Raw genomic sequence first — 17580 nt, 5'->3', positions numbered from 1 at the left:
TTTGAATTCGAATTTCAAAGTTTTTTCAATTCGAAATTCGACCCTTGATGAATATGCCCCTTAGTGTAAGAGACTTGTCAGTGGAGTAACATTTGTATATTGTACATAAATTCATTACCAGGAAGCTGAAGTTACTGGAACTGCATTTTATACTGTGTATATAAGGAACTTGATCTCTTTATTACTATTATCTAAATGTATCATATACCACAGTGATACCAGATATATTATATTATATTATAATTCAGTCTTTATTGGCCTCCTATCCTGTGCCCTTTGCACAATACAGAACAATAACCATAAACTTTATGTTCAAAGGTGATTTGACCTCCAAACAAACAAGTGAGTAAAAAGGTTCAGCTTTAACCCTTTCACTGCCAGCTGATTTGGTACTTTTATTGCCAGACCATTTTTGAACATTTTTTACTTTCACTTTAAGGGCCTTTCCTGTGGGGGGGTCTTTTAGTTTACCCAAAAAAACATTATACTAAGGGGTTTTTTTTCAGGACAACCTAAGCTTTCAAATATGCTAGAATTTTGGTGTATTTCCACTTCTGTAAAAAGATATAGGCTTCTAAGTGTCTAATAAAATGAAAAAAATAATGTTTCACATAGTACAATCACATATATCAGAAACATCATTTATTTTATGTACAAGAACACAGCTGATTTAGGTCTATGGGGCAAATTCACTAAGCGCCGAAAATACGCCTTCGGCGCACTTGGACAGGCAAAGTTTCGCCAGGGTGCCGCTAATTCACTAAAATCCGAAGTTGCGCTCTGGGAGCGAAAGGTAGCGAAGTTGCGCTATCGTTAATTCGTCAAGCAAAGCGAAGTTACGCTAGTCATGCCTAATTTGCATACGGCGCCAAGTACAATGGACGTATATGTTGCAGCAAATACATTACACTACAAAAGCCTGGGAAAGCTTTATAACATAAAATAAAGTTCTTATATTGCCCTATACATGTGGCCATTGTATAGTTTAGGTGCCATATGTTAGAAAATGTAGGGGGGAAGGAGGGTACCCCAAAAAAATTTACAATCTTTTTCAGCCTATCACCCTTAAAAAAGAAAAAGACGCCAGCGGTTTTTGGGACATAGAAGAAATTCCAACTTTTTTTGAAGCAACCCCTATCTACTCTATTGCACTTCGCCTGGTCTGAGGTGGCGAAGTAAAGTCTGGCGCAAGAGGTAACGTTCAGTAAAATGCGCAAGTTAGTGAATTAATGTAGTTACGTCCCTTTGCCAGAGCGCAACTTGGCCTGGCGTAAGGGTGCGAAGTAGCGCTAGAGTAGGTCCACTTTACTAGTGAATTTCCACCAGCGCCCGTTAGTAACACACTCGATGCCGCAAGTTTCCTCAGGGGCAGCTTTTCTGCCCCCCCAGTGCTCTGCTCCTTCCTAAGAACATGAAGTTATACTAAAAACAAGAGAAAGCAGTAAAACCCCACACTACCTTACTAAAATTAATTGAGATCTAATTATATAGGTGCTTAGTGCTATTATAAACATATGCTTAGCTCTCAATCAATTTAGCACCAACATACAATTAATGGTATTTCAATCGATTGTGTTAATACAAATAATTATGATTAAAGTGCTTAAGTGCTATAAATTAGGCGCTGTGACCCTCAACAAAATGTCTCTACACACAATTGCCGAATAATCTAAAAGTTCATGGTTCTTATATGAATTAAATAAGGTGCTGGTGCTGTAGTTATCATTTTAAAGTGAGTTCATGGTATCAAACAATTAAAAATAAAGCGTCAGCAATTCATGAATAAAAGTTAGAAATGAGAAAGTAGTCTAGAGGTGGAGTTGTCCCGAAGATACTGGCTGCGTTGTTCTGAGCCCTGGGACATCACACGTGGGAGGAAGGCAGAACACTGAGGACTGGGGTCTCGTTACTACGTTTAACTGTCTGGTAAAGAGAGATCACTTTGCTATAAAACCAACAAATTCTCAGTGCCTTAGAGATAAAAGAGAATAAAAGGAATGAATGCTAATAGCGCTACAATTCCATTAAATTTCTCTGGATCCGAGATTCAATTAAAGGGATACTGTCATGGGAAAAAAAACTTTTTTTCAAAATGAATCAGTTAATAGTGCTGCTCCAGCAGAATTCTGCACTGAAATCCATTTCTCAAAAGAGCAAACAGATTTTTTTATATTCAATTTTGAAATCTGACATGGGGCTAGACATATTGTCAATTTCCCAGCTGCCCCCAGTCATGTGACTTGTGCTCTGATAAACTTCAATCACTCTTTACTGCTGTACTGCAAGTTGGAGTGATATCACCCCCCTCCCTTTTTCCCCTCAGCAGCCAAACAAAAGAACAATGGGAAGGTAACCAGATAGCAGCTCCCTAACACAAGATAACAGCTGCCTGGTAGATCTAAGAACAGCACTCAATAGTAAAATCCTGGTCCCACTGAGACACATTCAGTTACATTGAGAAGGAAAAACAGCAGCCTACCAGAAAGCATTTCTCTCCTCAAGTGCAGGCACAAGTCACATGATCAGGGGCAGCTGGGAAATTGACAAAATGTCTAGCCCCATGTCAGATTTCAAAATTGAATATAAAAAAATCTGTTTGCTCTTTTGAGAAATGGATTTCAGTGCAAAATTCTGCTGGAGTAGCACTATTAACTGATGTGTTTTAAAAAAAACATGTTTTCCGATGACAGGATCCCTTTAAGGTTTAAAAAGGTAAGATTTCAATGATGAGCTTTTTTTAAAAAAAGGGTTTGAAGGCTCGCCGACGTACGTTTCGCTTACGCTTTATCAAGGCAAAAGGTAGCGCTATTAGCGCAGCATTCATTCCTTTTATTCTCTTTTATCTCTAAGGCACTGAGGATTTGTTGGTTTTATAGCAAAGTGATCTCTCTTTACCAGAGAGGGTCACAGCGCCTAATTTATAGCACTTAAGCACTTTAATCATAATTATTTGTATTAACACAATCGATTGAAATCCCATTAATTGTATGTTGGTGCTTAATTGATTGAGAACTAAGCATATGTTTATAATAGCACTAAGCACTTATATAATTAGATTTCACACAAATGAATATAAATATTTATATTTACTAAAACATACCAAACATTATGTTGAAAAATAACTGAGTTTTTTATCAGGCAACTAACGTGTTTTGACTTATGAATAACTGTTCAACCTCATGAATGTATAGCAAACAGCTCACATTAATTATCATACATAAATCATACCTCCCAACTGTCTCATTTTAAGAGGGACAGTCCCTCTTTTGACAGCTCAATCCACAGTCCCTCGCTTGTACGGGAAAGTCCGGATTTTCTCTGCACTGAACATCCAGAAAAAGAAACAACGTTTCTAACTTAATTGGCTTTTGGCAGAGAGCACAGAACGGCCACAGCTGTAAATAAGATACTTGTGTGACAATTTTGAGATTAGCAAATAAGTAATTGTAACAATGTAAGATAACCGGTCCCTTGGGAGAAGTTAGACTCACAGCTTAAAGGGCAATTCATCTTCATTAGCAAAACTAAAATAACTGGGAAAAAAAACCCCACAGAAATATGTTCAAACTTTCATAACCTGCTAAATTTTGTAAAATGAACATGGTAATTAGGGGGTGTGGCCACAAAAATGGGCTTGGTCAAAAACAATGCGCCGCACTGTGCGCGGCAACTTTTTTGTCCCTCTTTTTATTTCCAAAATGTTGGGGGGTATGGTATACATACATACAGAAGTGTGCTGGATAAGTACTGTGAACGTGTGTATACATTCACCTGATCCGTGCACATCCTACAAAAGCGGTTTTAATGAAAAAACCTGGAGTGCTGCAATTTATATACACTTGGGTATGGTAATATACATACAGACACATGGGCTGCAGCAGCAATTCACTCACTTCTCATTTCATCTGAACTTGGACCCATCACTGGCACAATTATCTGTATCTCCCTGGAATTCCCACTTCCTCCTTTCTCTCTCTGCTCCTGCTTCCTCCTCCCTCCACTATTAGAGATTGGCAGTAACACTCTCCAATCCGCTTCATCCTGCCAGAATACACACCCCTGTGGGACTGCTTAAGGGCTCTTACAGACGAGTGTTTGAAGCTGCGCTCCCCTGCGTTCTGTTTTTATGCGTTCAGCCGCAGGGGAGCGCAGGTGTAGACGTATTCAGTTTTTTCCAATGGGGCTGTACTCACACGGGCGCATGTAGGCGCTGAACGCAGGAACAAAGCAGCATGTTGTGTCTCAACCTGCATTCGGCGCCTACATGCGCCTGTGTGAGTACAGCCCCATTGAAAAAAACTGAATGCGTCTACTCCTGCGCTCCCCTGCGGCTGAACGCATAAAAACAGAACGCAGGGGAGCGCAGCTTCAAACGCTTGTCTGTAAGAGCCCTAACTCTTGGTTCGATAAGGTACAGATGTTTCTGTTGCAGGCTAATGATTATTGTTTGGATTTTGTTTAAGGGTAGGACTACACGGGCGTTTTCTGTGCGATCTGACGCATTGCGCAAAAATGCAGGCGTCAAATCGCATGCAACAGAAATAAGGTAAGTGAATGCATTGTCAGATGGTGCCGCAGCGTTGATCTGATGCAACACGACTGACGGATCAACGCTGCGACACCATGCGACAATGCAGATACCCCTATTTTTAGTGTTGGAAACCTGACCCTGCTGGTTTGGGAAGGCTAAGCCTCCCCAAGCCTTCATTATAATCCACCCATGGCTGACAGCACAAATGCTTTGACTCATTCTTGGCATTTACAGCCTTTACCTGCCAGCATATAGAGAATACATGCAGGCAAAGTGTTAAATTAAGTTTTAATATGATGTAGAGAGGGATATTCTGAGACAATTTACAATTAGTTTTCATTCTATTATTATTTGTGGTTTTTGAGTTATTTAGCTTTTTATTTAGCAGGTCTCCAGTTGGCAATTTCAGCCAGTCTGGTTGCTAGGGTGCAAAATCCCCTAGCAACCATACATTGATTTGAATAAGAGACTGGAACACATATATTAGAGAGGGTACAGAGAAGGGCAACTAAACTGGTAAAGGGAAAATCTTAGCTATGAGGAAAGACTGGCCAAATTGGGGATGTTCACTCTAGAGAAGAGGCGCTTAAGGGGAGATATGATAACTATGTATAAATATATAAGGGGATCATATAATAATCTCTCTATGATTTATTCACCAGTAGGTCTTTCCAGCTGACACGAGGTCACCCATTCCGATTAGAAGAAAAGAGGTTCCAGCTAAATATTGGGAAGGGGTTTGTTACAGTGAGAGCTGTGAAGATGTGGAATTGTCTCCCTGAATCAGTGGTACAGGCTGATACATTAGATAGGTACAAGGAAGGGTCGGATGCTTTATTCACCAGTAGCTCCTCCCAGCAGACAGGAGGGAGCCAATGAGATTAGAGGAGGGAAAGGGGTGTTACAGGGAGAGCTGGGAAGTGAATCAGTGGTACAGGCTGATACATTAGTTAGGTACAAGGAAGGGTCGGATGCTTTATTCACCAGTAGCTCCTCCCAGCAGACAGGAGGGAGCCAATGAGATTAGAGGAGGGAAAGGGGTGTTACAGGGAGAGCTGGGAAGTGAATCAGTGGTACAGGCTGATACATTAGATAGGTATAAGGAAGGGTCGGATGCTTTATTCACCAGTAGCTCCTCCCAGCAGACAGGAGGGAGCCAATGAGATTGGAGGAGGGAAAGGGGTGTTACAGGGAGAGCTGGGAAGTGAATCAGTGGTACAGGCTGATACATTAGATAGGTATAAGGAAGGGTCGGATGCTTTATTCACCAGTAGCTCCTCCCAGCAGACAGAAGGGAGCCAATGAAGTGAATTCACTGGGAAGTGAATCAGGGGTACAGGCTGATACATTAGATAGGTATAAGAAGGGGTTGGATGGTGTTTAGCAAGTGAGGGAATACAGGGATATGGGAGAGAGCTCATAGTACAAGTTGATCCAGGGACTGGTCCCATTTTGGAGTCAGGAAGGAATTTTTCCCCCTCTGAGGCAAATTGGAGAGGCTTCAGATGGGGATTTTCACCTTCCTCTGAATCAACTGGCAGTTAGGCAGGTTATATATAGACTTAAGGTTGAACTTGATGGACGTGTGTCTTTTTTCAACCAAACTTAATATGTTACTATGTAAATGATTACACCCCTAAATCATGGGGGAATTTTCACTAAGGCCAGAGAAGCCTAAATCCAAACCTAATTGACCAAAAAAGAAAAAGCTTTATTGCTTGTATTTTCCCCCTGAACGTGTAAGTCCCGGTGCTGCCACAAGGTGATTGGCTGGACTTGGAGGAAGACAATTGAAGATCCCCCTAGTGGCAGGGCATGGACTTTACACTCTGTAGGAAAAAAGTGCAAGTAGTTACTGCTCCCAGTCCCAGGTTATTTGCAGCAGGACAAGGCCGGCACCAAGGTACATTTATTTTCTTTACTCCTGGATTTTAAATTCCTACCTCAACAGAAGCAGGAGCTGCAGTGATGAAGGGAAGGTGTCTGCAGGCAGTTTCTTAATAAATGTTTTTTACCTGTTATTGGTTTATCTACAGGGCATGCCGGAAATATGCCACAACTGTTTCACGACTTCAAGTTGCCCGACCATATCTGTGTATGTGTGTAACTTGCCAAATACAATATGAGTGCAGTGAGTTTCAACTTGCAAGTGTCACACAATGTTCTTTTAATTGTTCAAACTCGCTGGAACCCAGATGCTCATTTGCTGTTGCCCCCCGGCTCTGTACCCCCCGCTCAAGATCACAGGGCAGGATAAAAGCAGCTGATAAATATGTTGTTGTGCAGTGAATATACATAATATTATATGTGCCAGACACTCAGCCTTAGTCACTGTGGCCCCAGAACTCATTCGGCTCCCCCCAATTTTATTTATTTACTCTTTGTCCTTCTTCTGTTGTTTCTGCCACATAAGGTCTGGCTGACAGTTTATCCCTCAGCAGCATCTCTTGTATAGTGACAACATGGCAACAGGATTTCTATGTGTTTTATTCTTTCCTCGTAACAAAATACAAAAATTGATATAATAAAATACAAAGTTATCTTAGATATAAAATTCAAACTGTAACATTGTACAGCTCTCTGTATTCAAGTAATGCTTTATAAATACATATATATAAACATAAAAGTCACGTTTGCCTTTGTCATACACTGAATCACACAACAGAACAATAAAGTTTTAAAAACAACAAAAAAATCTCCAATATAAAGATATACATAGGAAACAATATGAGATGCTACACACAGTCCCATAAATGAACATTATACTGTATGGGGCAACTGCAACATCAGTCTCATCTCATACAGTAAAATATTCATTTCAGCTTTGGGATACATTGAGTTTCTTACAGAACAACTGAGCAAATACCCAACCAAATCCTAATGTGTCCAACTAAAAATTATAGTAATTGTCCTAAATGCCTTAAATGTTTCTGGTTCTCATTCAGCTCATTAGTTAAAACGTATTACTGTTCCTGAACTCACGGAATTATCCCTCTGTCTGTATCTGTGGATTAAAGGGGTTGTTCACCTTTAAATTAACTGTTAGTATGACGTAGAGACGGATTTTCTAAGACAATTTGCAATTGGTTTTCATTTATTATTATTTGTGGTTTTGAGTTATTTGGCTTTTTATTCAGCAGCTCTCCGGTTTGCAGTTTCAGGCAATTCGGTTGCTAGGGTCCAAATGACTCTAGCAACCATGCACTGATTTGAATGAGTAATAAAAAGAAGCAATAACAATAAATGTATAGTATTACAGAGCATTTGTTCTTAGATGGGGTTAGTGGCCTCCATTGAAAGCTGGAAAGAGTCAGAAGAAGGCAAATAATTAGAAAACTATATAAAATAAATAATGCAGACCAACTGAAAAGTAGTTTAGAATTGGCCATGTTACTAACGGTTAACTTAAAGGTGAACCTCCCCTTTAAGGACTGGACAGAGGTAACGTTTCTGACTCCACTTTTAATGGGGTATAAAGGGAACATACTCAGTGTCACTATAGCACAGAGGCTGTTGAATAGAGGGAACCTCGGGGCAAATTCATCAAGGGTCGAATATCGAGAGGTTAATTAACCCTCGATATTCGACTGGGGAATGAAAATCCTTCGACTTCGAATATCGAAGTCGAAGGATTTTGCGCAAAAACTGCGATCGAACAATCGAAGGAATCGAACGATTAAATCCTTCGAATCGAACGAGTCGAAGGATTTTAATCCAACGATCGAAGGATTATCCTTCCCCATAGGCTAACATTGGGTTCGTTAGCTTTAGGTGGCGAACTAGGGGGTCGAAGTTTTTTCTTAAAGAGACAGTACTTCGACTATCGAATGGTCGAACGATTTTTAGTTTGAATCCTTCGATTCGAAGTCGTAGTCGAAGGTCGAAGTAGCCCATTCGATGGTCGAAGTAGCCAAAAAAACACTTCGAAATTCGAAGTTTTTTTACTTCGAATCCTTCACTTGAGCTTGGTGAATTGGCCCATTAATGTAGCAGGGGAAGCCTCAGGCAAAGAAAATGAATCCCAGCGTTATAAGCTTTTTTTGTCAGGGCTGGATTTATACACAGGGCACCCCTAAACCGGGAATCAATTGTCACCCCCTTTCCGTCTCCCCCCTCATATGTGTGATGAGCAAATCTCACCTTGTCAAGTTGGGGCTCAGGCATTGGCGCATGGGAGATTTAAAGAGCCAGGAACCTCCCGCATGGGATGATTTGAAGCAGACTGTCCATGCTCGGCAGACATCAAATTGAACTGAACTGGAGAGATTTTATATGGACCAATGGTCAGAAATAGCCACATCCAGAATCCAGACACTCATCAAAGGCTATAGGAGGCGTCTAGAGGCTGTTACATTTGTAACTAAGTATTGATGTCATATCTCTGTTGGGGTGCCCAAATTTATGCACCTCTATAATTTTGTTATGATGTATATTTTCTGTTAATCCAATAAACTTGATGACACTGCTGAAATACTCCTGTTTCCATTAGGCAAGTTATATATTAAAAGGAAGTGGCTACTTTAAAAGCTCAGCCAATGATAAACAAAGAATTAAAAGATGTTCCTAAACTTTTTCAAATGACTGTAGTAACATTTCCCCCGGTACCAGATCCAGTCCTCCTCGCAGGGGGCAGGACAATGACACGGTTCACATGCTGGCATGGGTTCTGTGGCACCTGAAAAGAAAGGGTTAAAGTTTAGTAAATCCCATAAGGGCTGTATTTTTATAAGAATATTAACTTGTAAGGAAAACTAGAATCTTATATAACTGTGGGCTTGTTTGATTAACTTAGATCTATTATCCTAAATACTCGGGACCTGGGGTTTTCTGGATAAGAAGTATTTCCATCATAGTTGTGTCTCTTCCATCAGCCCAGTGGCTCTTCAGTTACAGCTTTTTATCAACATTTCACTCACCTCCCAGATTTCACCAATGCAGCTCTTTATGCCTGGCAGGTCCGGACTGGCAATCTGTGGGTTCTGGCAAATGCCAGAGGGGCTGCTATAAGGTCCCATAGATAGTCACTATTCAGTGGGCTGGTGGGGGCTGTTTGGGCCTCTGTGTACCAAAATGCCAGGGCCTATTTGAATTCTCAGTCCGGACCTGATGCCTGGGGTTAAGTGTTGGCATGAGAATACCAGGTGTGAGTGCCCAGCACTTGAGCACATTCCTCTGCAGTCGGGCATTGGGTGACACTCAATAGTAGGAGCTGGGGCTGAGAAACCAGCAAATTAACTGAAGGGGGCTCCCCTTTTAAACTTTGCACATTAAATTCACTACACGGTACGTTTGTGCCGGATCCGACGTTCTGCGCCTAAATGCAGGTGTCAAATCAGAAGCGACGGAAAACAAGGTAAGAAATCCAAATGTCGGATTGTGCCGCAAAGTTCATCAGACGCGACACGACTGTCAGATGCAGACGCAACATGCAACATCTGCGTCCGACAGCTGCGACACCATCCGACGTTCCGGTTGCTTACCTTGTTTTCTGTCGCGTCCAATTTGACGCCTGCGTTTGGGCGCAGAGCTTCGGAACCGGCACAAACGCACAGGAATCGTCTGTATACTTGTACTCTAACTGCAGAGCAACTACTCCTGGAATCACTCAGGCGCCCAATCAACTGAAGGTGCACTGCCCATTGCATTTCTCTGTGCAGGAGCAGAATTACCTGGAACTTCTTCAGAATTAAAATCAGGTATATTTTCCCCCAAATGACACTAACTGACTGATGGGGGTTCCTTGTAATCCTCTGCCAACCTTAGGGGAAATACCACCCTGCCATTGACACAATCGCTACTTTTACAGGTTTATGATTATGTTGCAGGAATAAAGCGCTGCCAGTCTGAGAGCATTTGCTGTAGTGCATGTAAAACTGCCAGTCTGAGAGCATTTGCTGTAGTGCATGTAAAACTGCCAGTCTGAGAGCAATTGCTGTAGTGCATGTAAAACTGCCAGTCTGAGAGCATTTGCTGTAGTGCATGTAAAACTGCCAGTCTGAGAGCATTTGCTGTAGTGCATGTAAAACTGCCAGTCTGAGAGCATTTGCTGTAGTGCATGTAAAACTGCCAGTCTGAGAGCAATTGCTGAAGTGCATGTAAAACTGCCAGTCTGAGAGCATTTGCTGTAGTGCATGTAAAACTGCCAGTCTTAGAGCATTTGCTGTAGTGCATGTAAAACTGCCAGTCTTAGAGCATTTGCTGTAGTGCATGTAAAACTGCCAGTCTGAGAGCATTTGCTGTAGTGCATGTAAAACTGCCAGTCTGAGAGCATTTGCTGTAGTGCATGTAAAACTGCCAGTCTGAGAGCATTTGCTGTAGTGCATGTAAAACTGCCAGTTTGAGAGCATTTGCTGTAGTGCATGTAAAACTGCCAGTCTGAGAGCATTTGCTGTAGTGCATGTAAAACTGCCAGTCTTAGAGCATTTGCTGTAGTGCATGTAAAACTGCCAGTCTTAGAGCATTTGCTGTAGTGCATGTAAAACTGCCAGTCTGAGAGCATTTGCTGTAGCGCATGTAAAACTGCCAGTCTGAGAGCATTTGCTGTAGTGCATGTAAAACTGCCAGTCTGAGAGCATTTGCTGTAGTGCATGTAAAACTGCCAGTCTGAGAGCATTTGCTGTAGTGCATGTAAAACTGCCAGTCTGCTTGCAGTAACACAGGTTATGATGATCAGCCACAAACAGAAATGATAAATCCCACCAAAGTATTTGGCTTCTACATATGATCGACAGTGTTGTGCCCCTCCCCCTCACTTGCACAAACAGAAGGTACAGACTCACCTCTGATGTATAAAAGGACAATCAAAGGCACAATCACACTAAGGAATAAAACTGTAACGATACAGATCACTGGCGCCAAAGGAACATGCCGGGAGGTTACGTTTTCCCATAAAGCTGTAACATAAATAGAAATATCAGTAAGTTGTGAGACGTGTAGGACAATGTGCAGCCAATGACTCATGTAAGTGTTGGGATCAGACACACACAGCGGATATCGACACTGAATTCAAATTCATTCATTTTGGCGGGTGATTTGTGCGTCTGGCAGGGACCGTTAGGACACGCCCACCCCTCATTTAAAATATAACAGGGACTTTAACTCTGAAGATTATAATTGATTTCGACCAATTAGAAAGCAGGTCAAGTCCATCAAGATAGTGAGTATAATGTTATTATTGTACAGTAACAACATGGAGTCGCCCCATCTCTTATGTTCTCAGCAGGGTCGGACTGGGGGGCCCGGGGCCCACGACACTGCTGTCCAGGGCCCCCCTCCTGTGATGCGCCACTAGGTGAGCTGCATGAAGGGGACGAACGGCGCTGATCAGCGTCCATGCGCGGCTCCAAATTATTTATTTATTTTTAAAAATCCAGCATTGGGAAACCCATAAGGGTCGGGATCCACCAGGTTTTTTCCCGGGGTCCCACCGGGCCAGTCTGACACTGGTAGAACTGGGTTTATCAACATTCACTTTCTATTCACGGTTTTAATTGTTGTTCTGTGATCCCCAGATATAGAGCATTTGTGCTTCCATGTCTATTGCCCAACTGGCAGGTTTAAATAGAGTGAAAAGGTTGAACTTGATGGACGCGTGTCTTTTTTCAACCTAACTTACTATGCTACTATGTTACATACAGTATATGTGTTAATCACCATTTCTCCCAATACTTTTTAACTTCTTCCGTTACCACCTGCACAAAAAATTCGAATGCATCACATGTTATATCAGGGAGATAGGTCCTTTTTTTCCCGAGACCTATTGGTCTTACAGATGGCTGTGATTCAGAACAACACATTTTTAATTTAGCAGTTCGAATAAACTAAAAGAATTCGACTTCCCAATCAAAAAATTCAGTACTGTAGCTTGGTACAAATCCTAAGCCCTTATTTAACACACGCAGTTCAGTCTTAGTTAAAGCAAACGAGGATAAATTAACCACCAAACAGTGATGGGCGAATTTGCCAGTGTCAAAATGGGACGCTAGTGTCATATTGCCAGTGTCTAAAGTTTTTCGACAACGGGGGAAAAAAAATTGCGAATTTATTTGCCGCCGGCGAAACGCGCAAATTCGTCTGGCGAATAAATTTGCCAAATCATTTATCTCTTGTTGCTGGTGCCACCAGTATATACTCGAGTATAAGCCGAGTTTTTCAGCACCAAAAATGTGCTGAAAAACTGTACCTCGGCTTATACTCGGGTCAGTACGCAAAACCGAAAGGCTGCGCTTCAGGCGAACAAATGGTGTGTGAATGGAGCAATATGGAGGCTTTAAATGAGACGGAAAGGCTGGAGACACTTGGGGGTGCCAAACATTAGGCACCCCCAAGTGATTGTAGCGATTTACTATAGGAGTGAGCAGCACGGAGAAAGTTACCGGTACTTCCGTCTTCACGCAGCTGCGCATGCGCATTAGAACGAAAAGCCGAACTTTAACTGTAAAGTCGGCTTTTTTGTTCAAATGCGCATGCGCCAGTACAGGGAAATGCGCAGCTGCGCGAAGACAGAAGTACCGTAGCTTTCTCCGTGGTGCTCACTCCTATAGGTCCTGGGGTTTTGGTAAGTCGCTACAATCACTTGGGGGTGCCTAACGTTTGGCACCCCCAAGTGTCTCCAGCCGTTCCTTCTCATTTAAAGCCTCCATTTTGTGTTAGGAGCTGTGTACCATGCCTACAGTAATGACTGCTGCTCCTGTATGTCGCTACAATCACTTGGGGATGCCTAACGTTTGGCACCCCCAAGTGTTTCCAGCCTTTCTTTCTCCTTGAAAGCCTCCATTTTTTGTTAGGAGCCATGTACCATGCCTAATTACTGCTGCCCCTGTATGGCACACACTATCTCTTCACTGATGGATATACATAGCTAGACTGAGGCACCATAAATATGTGTTATGTGTGTGTACAAGAGACTTCAACCCATTCTCCATTGCTGACAAACTGCCTTGGCTTAGACTTGTGAAATGTACCAGTTTTCTTTAACCCACTCACCCTCGGCTTATACTCGAGTCAATACATTTTCCCAGTTTTCGTAGGTAAAATTAGGTACCTCGGCTTATACTCGGGTCGGCTTATACTCGAGTATATACGGTAGATATTACTGGGCCCCACAGCAAATTATTTTTCAGGCCCCCAAAATTTTTAGCAGTTGACTTGTTTTACCAATATTTATTGAAACTGTATTATGAATTAGGGCCTCGTGGGGCCCCTATACCTCCTGGGCCCCCCTGCAGGCGCAGGGTCTGCTTCCTCTATAGCTACGCCCCTGGGTGCCACTGTTCTTTTGTCGCTGTGGATAAGCTTCTCTGGCGATGGGAAACCTGGGATTTTTTTTTCTTGTTATACTTATAGCTGATGTGTTGCTGGAACCCACACCTATAAAAGAAGGGTGTGCTTCTCTATCTGATCCTGCTCCCTCTTCCTCTGTGCTGGTGTAAGGGGAGGAATCCACGTTGTGGGGATGTTTGTAAGCTTAGCACGGGGGTCTGCGGTCTCCTCTGTAGTAATAATCTCTCTTATCTTGAGGTTTAAAGGAGAAGGAAAGCTACGGAGGCATTTTATTGCCAATAGATTAGCTGCAATAGTGCAAGCTAGAATGCTATATTTATTCTGTAGAATGTTTTACCATACCTGAGTAAAAAGCACTAGAAACTCTCTGTTTGTTTAGGATAGGAGCTGCAGTATGAATGTGTTGTGACATCATTTCCTGCCTGAGTCTCTCCCTGCTCTGGGCTCAGATTACAGTAGAGAAGGGAGGGGGTGGGGAAGAGGAGCAAACTGAGCATGCTCTTGCCCAGGGCAATGAGGTTTAAGCTGAAAACAGGAAGTCTGATACAGAAGCCCATGTGTACACAATAGAAGGAAAGAAATGCAGTGTATCTTTTGACAGGGGACTCAGAGCAGCACTACTTTGGGGGTTTACTGGTATATTTAGATGGACCTTTCTGATAAGGCTTACTTCGTTTTAACCTTTCCTTCTCCTTTAAGTGGTTCCCGGATTCCGTGCTGGTGCTGGGGTAAGCGTATAGTCCGTCCATCTTTGGTTTGGATCACTGCCTGTTGCGCTCGTCCCTCCACGTATAAAGTGCCGATCTCCCAATGAGGCGAGCTGAGGTGCTCGCCTCAGGCAGCATCACCAGCTAGGTTTCCAGGGGCGGCAAAAAGCCGCTCCTGGTGCCTTTAAGAGCCGAATTTCCCATTTTTAAACCGGAAATTCTGCTTTACTATGGCGAGAGAGCACAAATGCGCTCTACGCACTAGCGTTGCTGCCTCCCCCAGAAATGGAATCGGGCTGGGGGGGCAGCATTACTGGAGCCACCTCAGGTGGCAATGTACACAGAAACTGCGCTGCACAGTGGCGTAACTACCGGGGGAGCAGGGGGTGCAATTTGGCCAGGGCCCCCCGGCAGTCACGCACCCATTGCAGTGGCTGCAGGGCCGCACGGAGGAGGGTGGGGGGGCGTAGCCGGCTGCACGGCCCGCCCCCACCTAGTTCCGTCTCTGGCGCTGCACATATAGACCTGCCTGGCTTTGTAGTCTCTGCAGTCGCGCAGGAACTTACGTTTCTTCCGCTCAATGATTTCAGCCTGTAGTTTAGTGAGGATGTCCTCGTGTTCTGCGAGTGCCGCTTCAGCCCTCAATGCGCCTAATACCCTGGTTACTTCCGCCCGTACTGTTTCAACTGTTTCAGATTGTTCTTTAATGTCAGTATTTAGGCATTCGATCGTTAGAATCATAAAGTCAATAGAACACTTGTTGCTTATTTCTTGCCAGCGAGTACTTATCAGTGGAATTGCGGTACTTACATTGGGCTTGTTATTAACTCTTAAGCCACGTGGTATTTTATTAGCGTGTACATACTCTGTTAATGTTGAACGGTGAAGTCTTAGGTTCAGGAGTCGCTTCTCGAGGATTAATAACTCCTCTATAGGTTCCTTTTTCGCCAGGATCTCAAGATCCAGGGTAATATTTTCCCCTTCTTAGAGTATGCGCTCTCCCTTTCTTGGTTGCTGGATGCAAAAGACAAAGTAATTCCTTTTTCTCCATTCCCCAACTGGGACATATCAATGGAGTAAGTAGCTATAGCCACAGATCTCAACACAGTGAACGTATAAGATAAACTGTAGCTCACAGACACAAAATTGCTTAATGGTAGTCCTGTAGGGCATCCTGTGTTGATACCCTCATTGAATTGTACCCAATCCTTCCCCGTATGACCTGTCCCTACAAGCATGGCCTGTCTGCCCAACTGTCACCTGCAATAGCGCCAGTTGCATCTGCAGCCAACCAGTGTATCAGCCGGCACAGAAACGGTTAAAGGGCAACTACAGCCCAGAATATTGTCTGGTTGCAGTTAAAGTGAAACTAAACCCCTCAGTTGTTTTTTAAGCACTAGATCCCCCACCAGGAACTTACCCCCCCTCCCCTTCATTCAATCCTCCCCTCTGTGCAGCTGTTTCTGACTCATTGGTGCCAACTGGAAGTCAAGAGTCTCCGGCAGGTACAGACTGTCAGTAATTACAGGGTTAAGAGTTCAGTACCAGAAAAGATCACCAGAGGGCGCCACCAATACGCAGTTTATTATCATCCTCAGGCCTCAGCCTGTGCTGTTCAGTTCCCCCCCAAAAAGCAGTTTGGGGGTCCCAGGACGGCACAGGGGAGAACGAGGGAATTACTGTTATACAGCTGGGTTTTACCCCCGATACTGTACTGCGCCTTTTACAGTTAAACTGACACAATTAGGCCCCAATTCAGGGCAGAACTATTGGACAGTCTCTGCACCTCCCACCTCTTCATATTCCCCTCACACTCAGACAACGTCTCTTACCCGCAGCTCTGGAGAAATCACCTTTGAGCAATGAGAACACAAGATCTAATCCCTCTGCTTTTTCTACATCCATCTTCTCTGCAAGCGGAGTAATTTCTATTTCACTGTCCTCCTCTCCCATGTCTGTCCCACAGCCAACGCTGTAAAGTAACATTCATACTGGTGCGGAGTCTAGATAAGAACACTGGGAGTGTCTGGAATGAAAAAGCAAAAGTAAGTTTATTTATCTGTTGAACATTAGATCTCAGGACACTGTCAACAAACAGCTTGTCTATATCACCCTATTATTTCATGCATAAATAATAAGAAATAGTTGTTTGTTAAATATAACAATATATATTTTCCCGCAAATCAATTTAATTATATTTCCCCGATGGAACAGAATGGTAACAATGCTTTTATGCATGTGAATCATAATGGGACCACATCACTACAAGTAGACCTCGTATTAGTAAAGTATGGGCCCTCCTGCTCTACCTGCTTGTATGTGATGATTGTCTAATACATACATTACATCTGAATCACAATACATGTAGGTGTGAGCTGATACTGAAAGAAGTGTGAAATGGGAGAATTGTGTCACGGTCGGCACCCTAATACGGAACCGATGCGAAGCTCCCTGGTCTCGGCTCTTGCTTCAGCCTTTAGCAGCCGCCTTTCACCTCAGGAGGAGCCCTTGGCTAATCAGATGCCGCCAGGGCTTAATAAGAGAGGTGCCAAGCGAAGGGTTCTGGACGAGCAAAGAGGCACGACGGTAAAGCAAAGTCTTTGGGCAGAAGGTCGCAGTACAAGGTGTAGACAGAAAGAGTAGTCAGATCAGGCCGGGTCGGGGCAGGCAGAGTACAAACGGAGTCAGGCAGGCAAGGGTCAAACCAGGAGTAGTGATGGGCGAATTTATTCGCCAGGCGCGAATTTGCGGCGAATTTGCGCGATTCGCGCCGAGTGAATAAATTCGCGGAACGCCCGCGAAAATTCGCGGTAAAAATTCGCCGGCGTCAAATTTTTTTTCCGAAAAACGGACGCCGGCGTCAAAAACGGATGCCGGCGTCGAAAAAACGGGCGCCGGCGTCAAAAACCGGCGCCGGTGTCAAAAACGAGACGCCGGCGCCATTTCGCGAATTTTTCGCCGTTTCGCGAATTTCGCGCAAAATTCGCGAATTTTTCGGCGAAACGGCGCAAATTCGCCCATCACTAACCAAGAGATCGATCAGAAGGAATTCGGAGTAAG

At 43.4% G+C, this 17580-nt stretch overlaps 1 protein-coding gene across 1 annotated transcript in view; it reads right to left on the bottom strand.

The window, feature by feature from the left end:
- The window catches only part of LOC108696024 (early activation antigen CD69), a 30835-nt gene extending 14187 nt beyond the window's left edge, over nt 1-16648 (bottom strand). Inside the window, exons 1-2 of the mRNA XM_041570158.1 lie at nt 16353-16648; nt 11311-11424 (exon numbers count right to left, since the gene is read on the bottom strand). Coding sequence (XP_041426092.1) covers nt 11311-11424; nt 16353-16506 — 268 coding nt within the window. The 5' untranslated portion in view covers nt 16507-16648. The remainder of the gene's footprint in view (nt 1-11310; nt 11425-16352) is intronic.
- Between the last annotated feature and the right edge of the window lie 932 nt (nt 16649-17580).

Source organism: Xenopus laevis, chromosome 7L (assembly GCF_017654675.1).
Source record: "Xenopus laevis strain J_2021 chromosome 7L, Xenopus_laevis_v10.1, whole genome shotgun sequence".
NCBI lineage: Eukaryota > Metazoa > Chordata > Amphibia > Anura > Pipidae > Xenopus > Xenopus laevis.
This window is presented reverse-complemented; position numbering and strand designations above follow the sequence as displayed.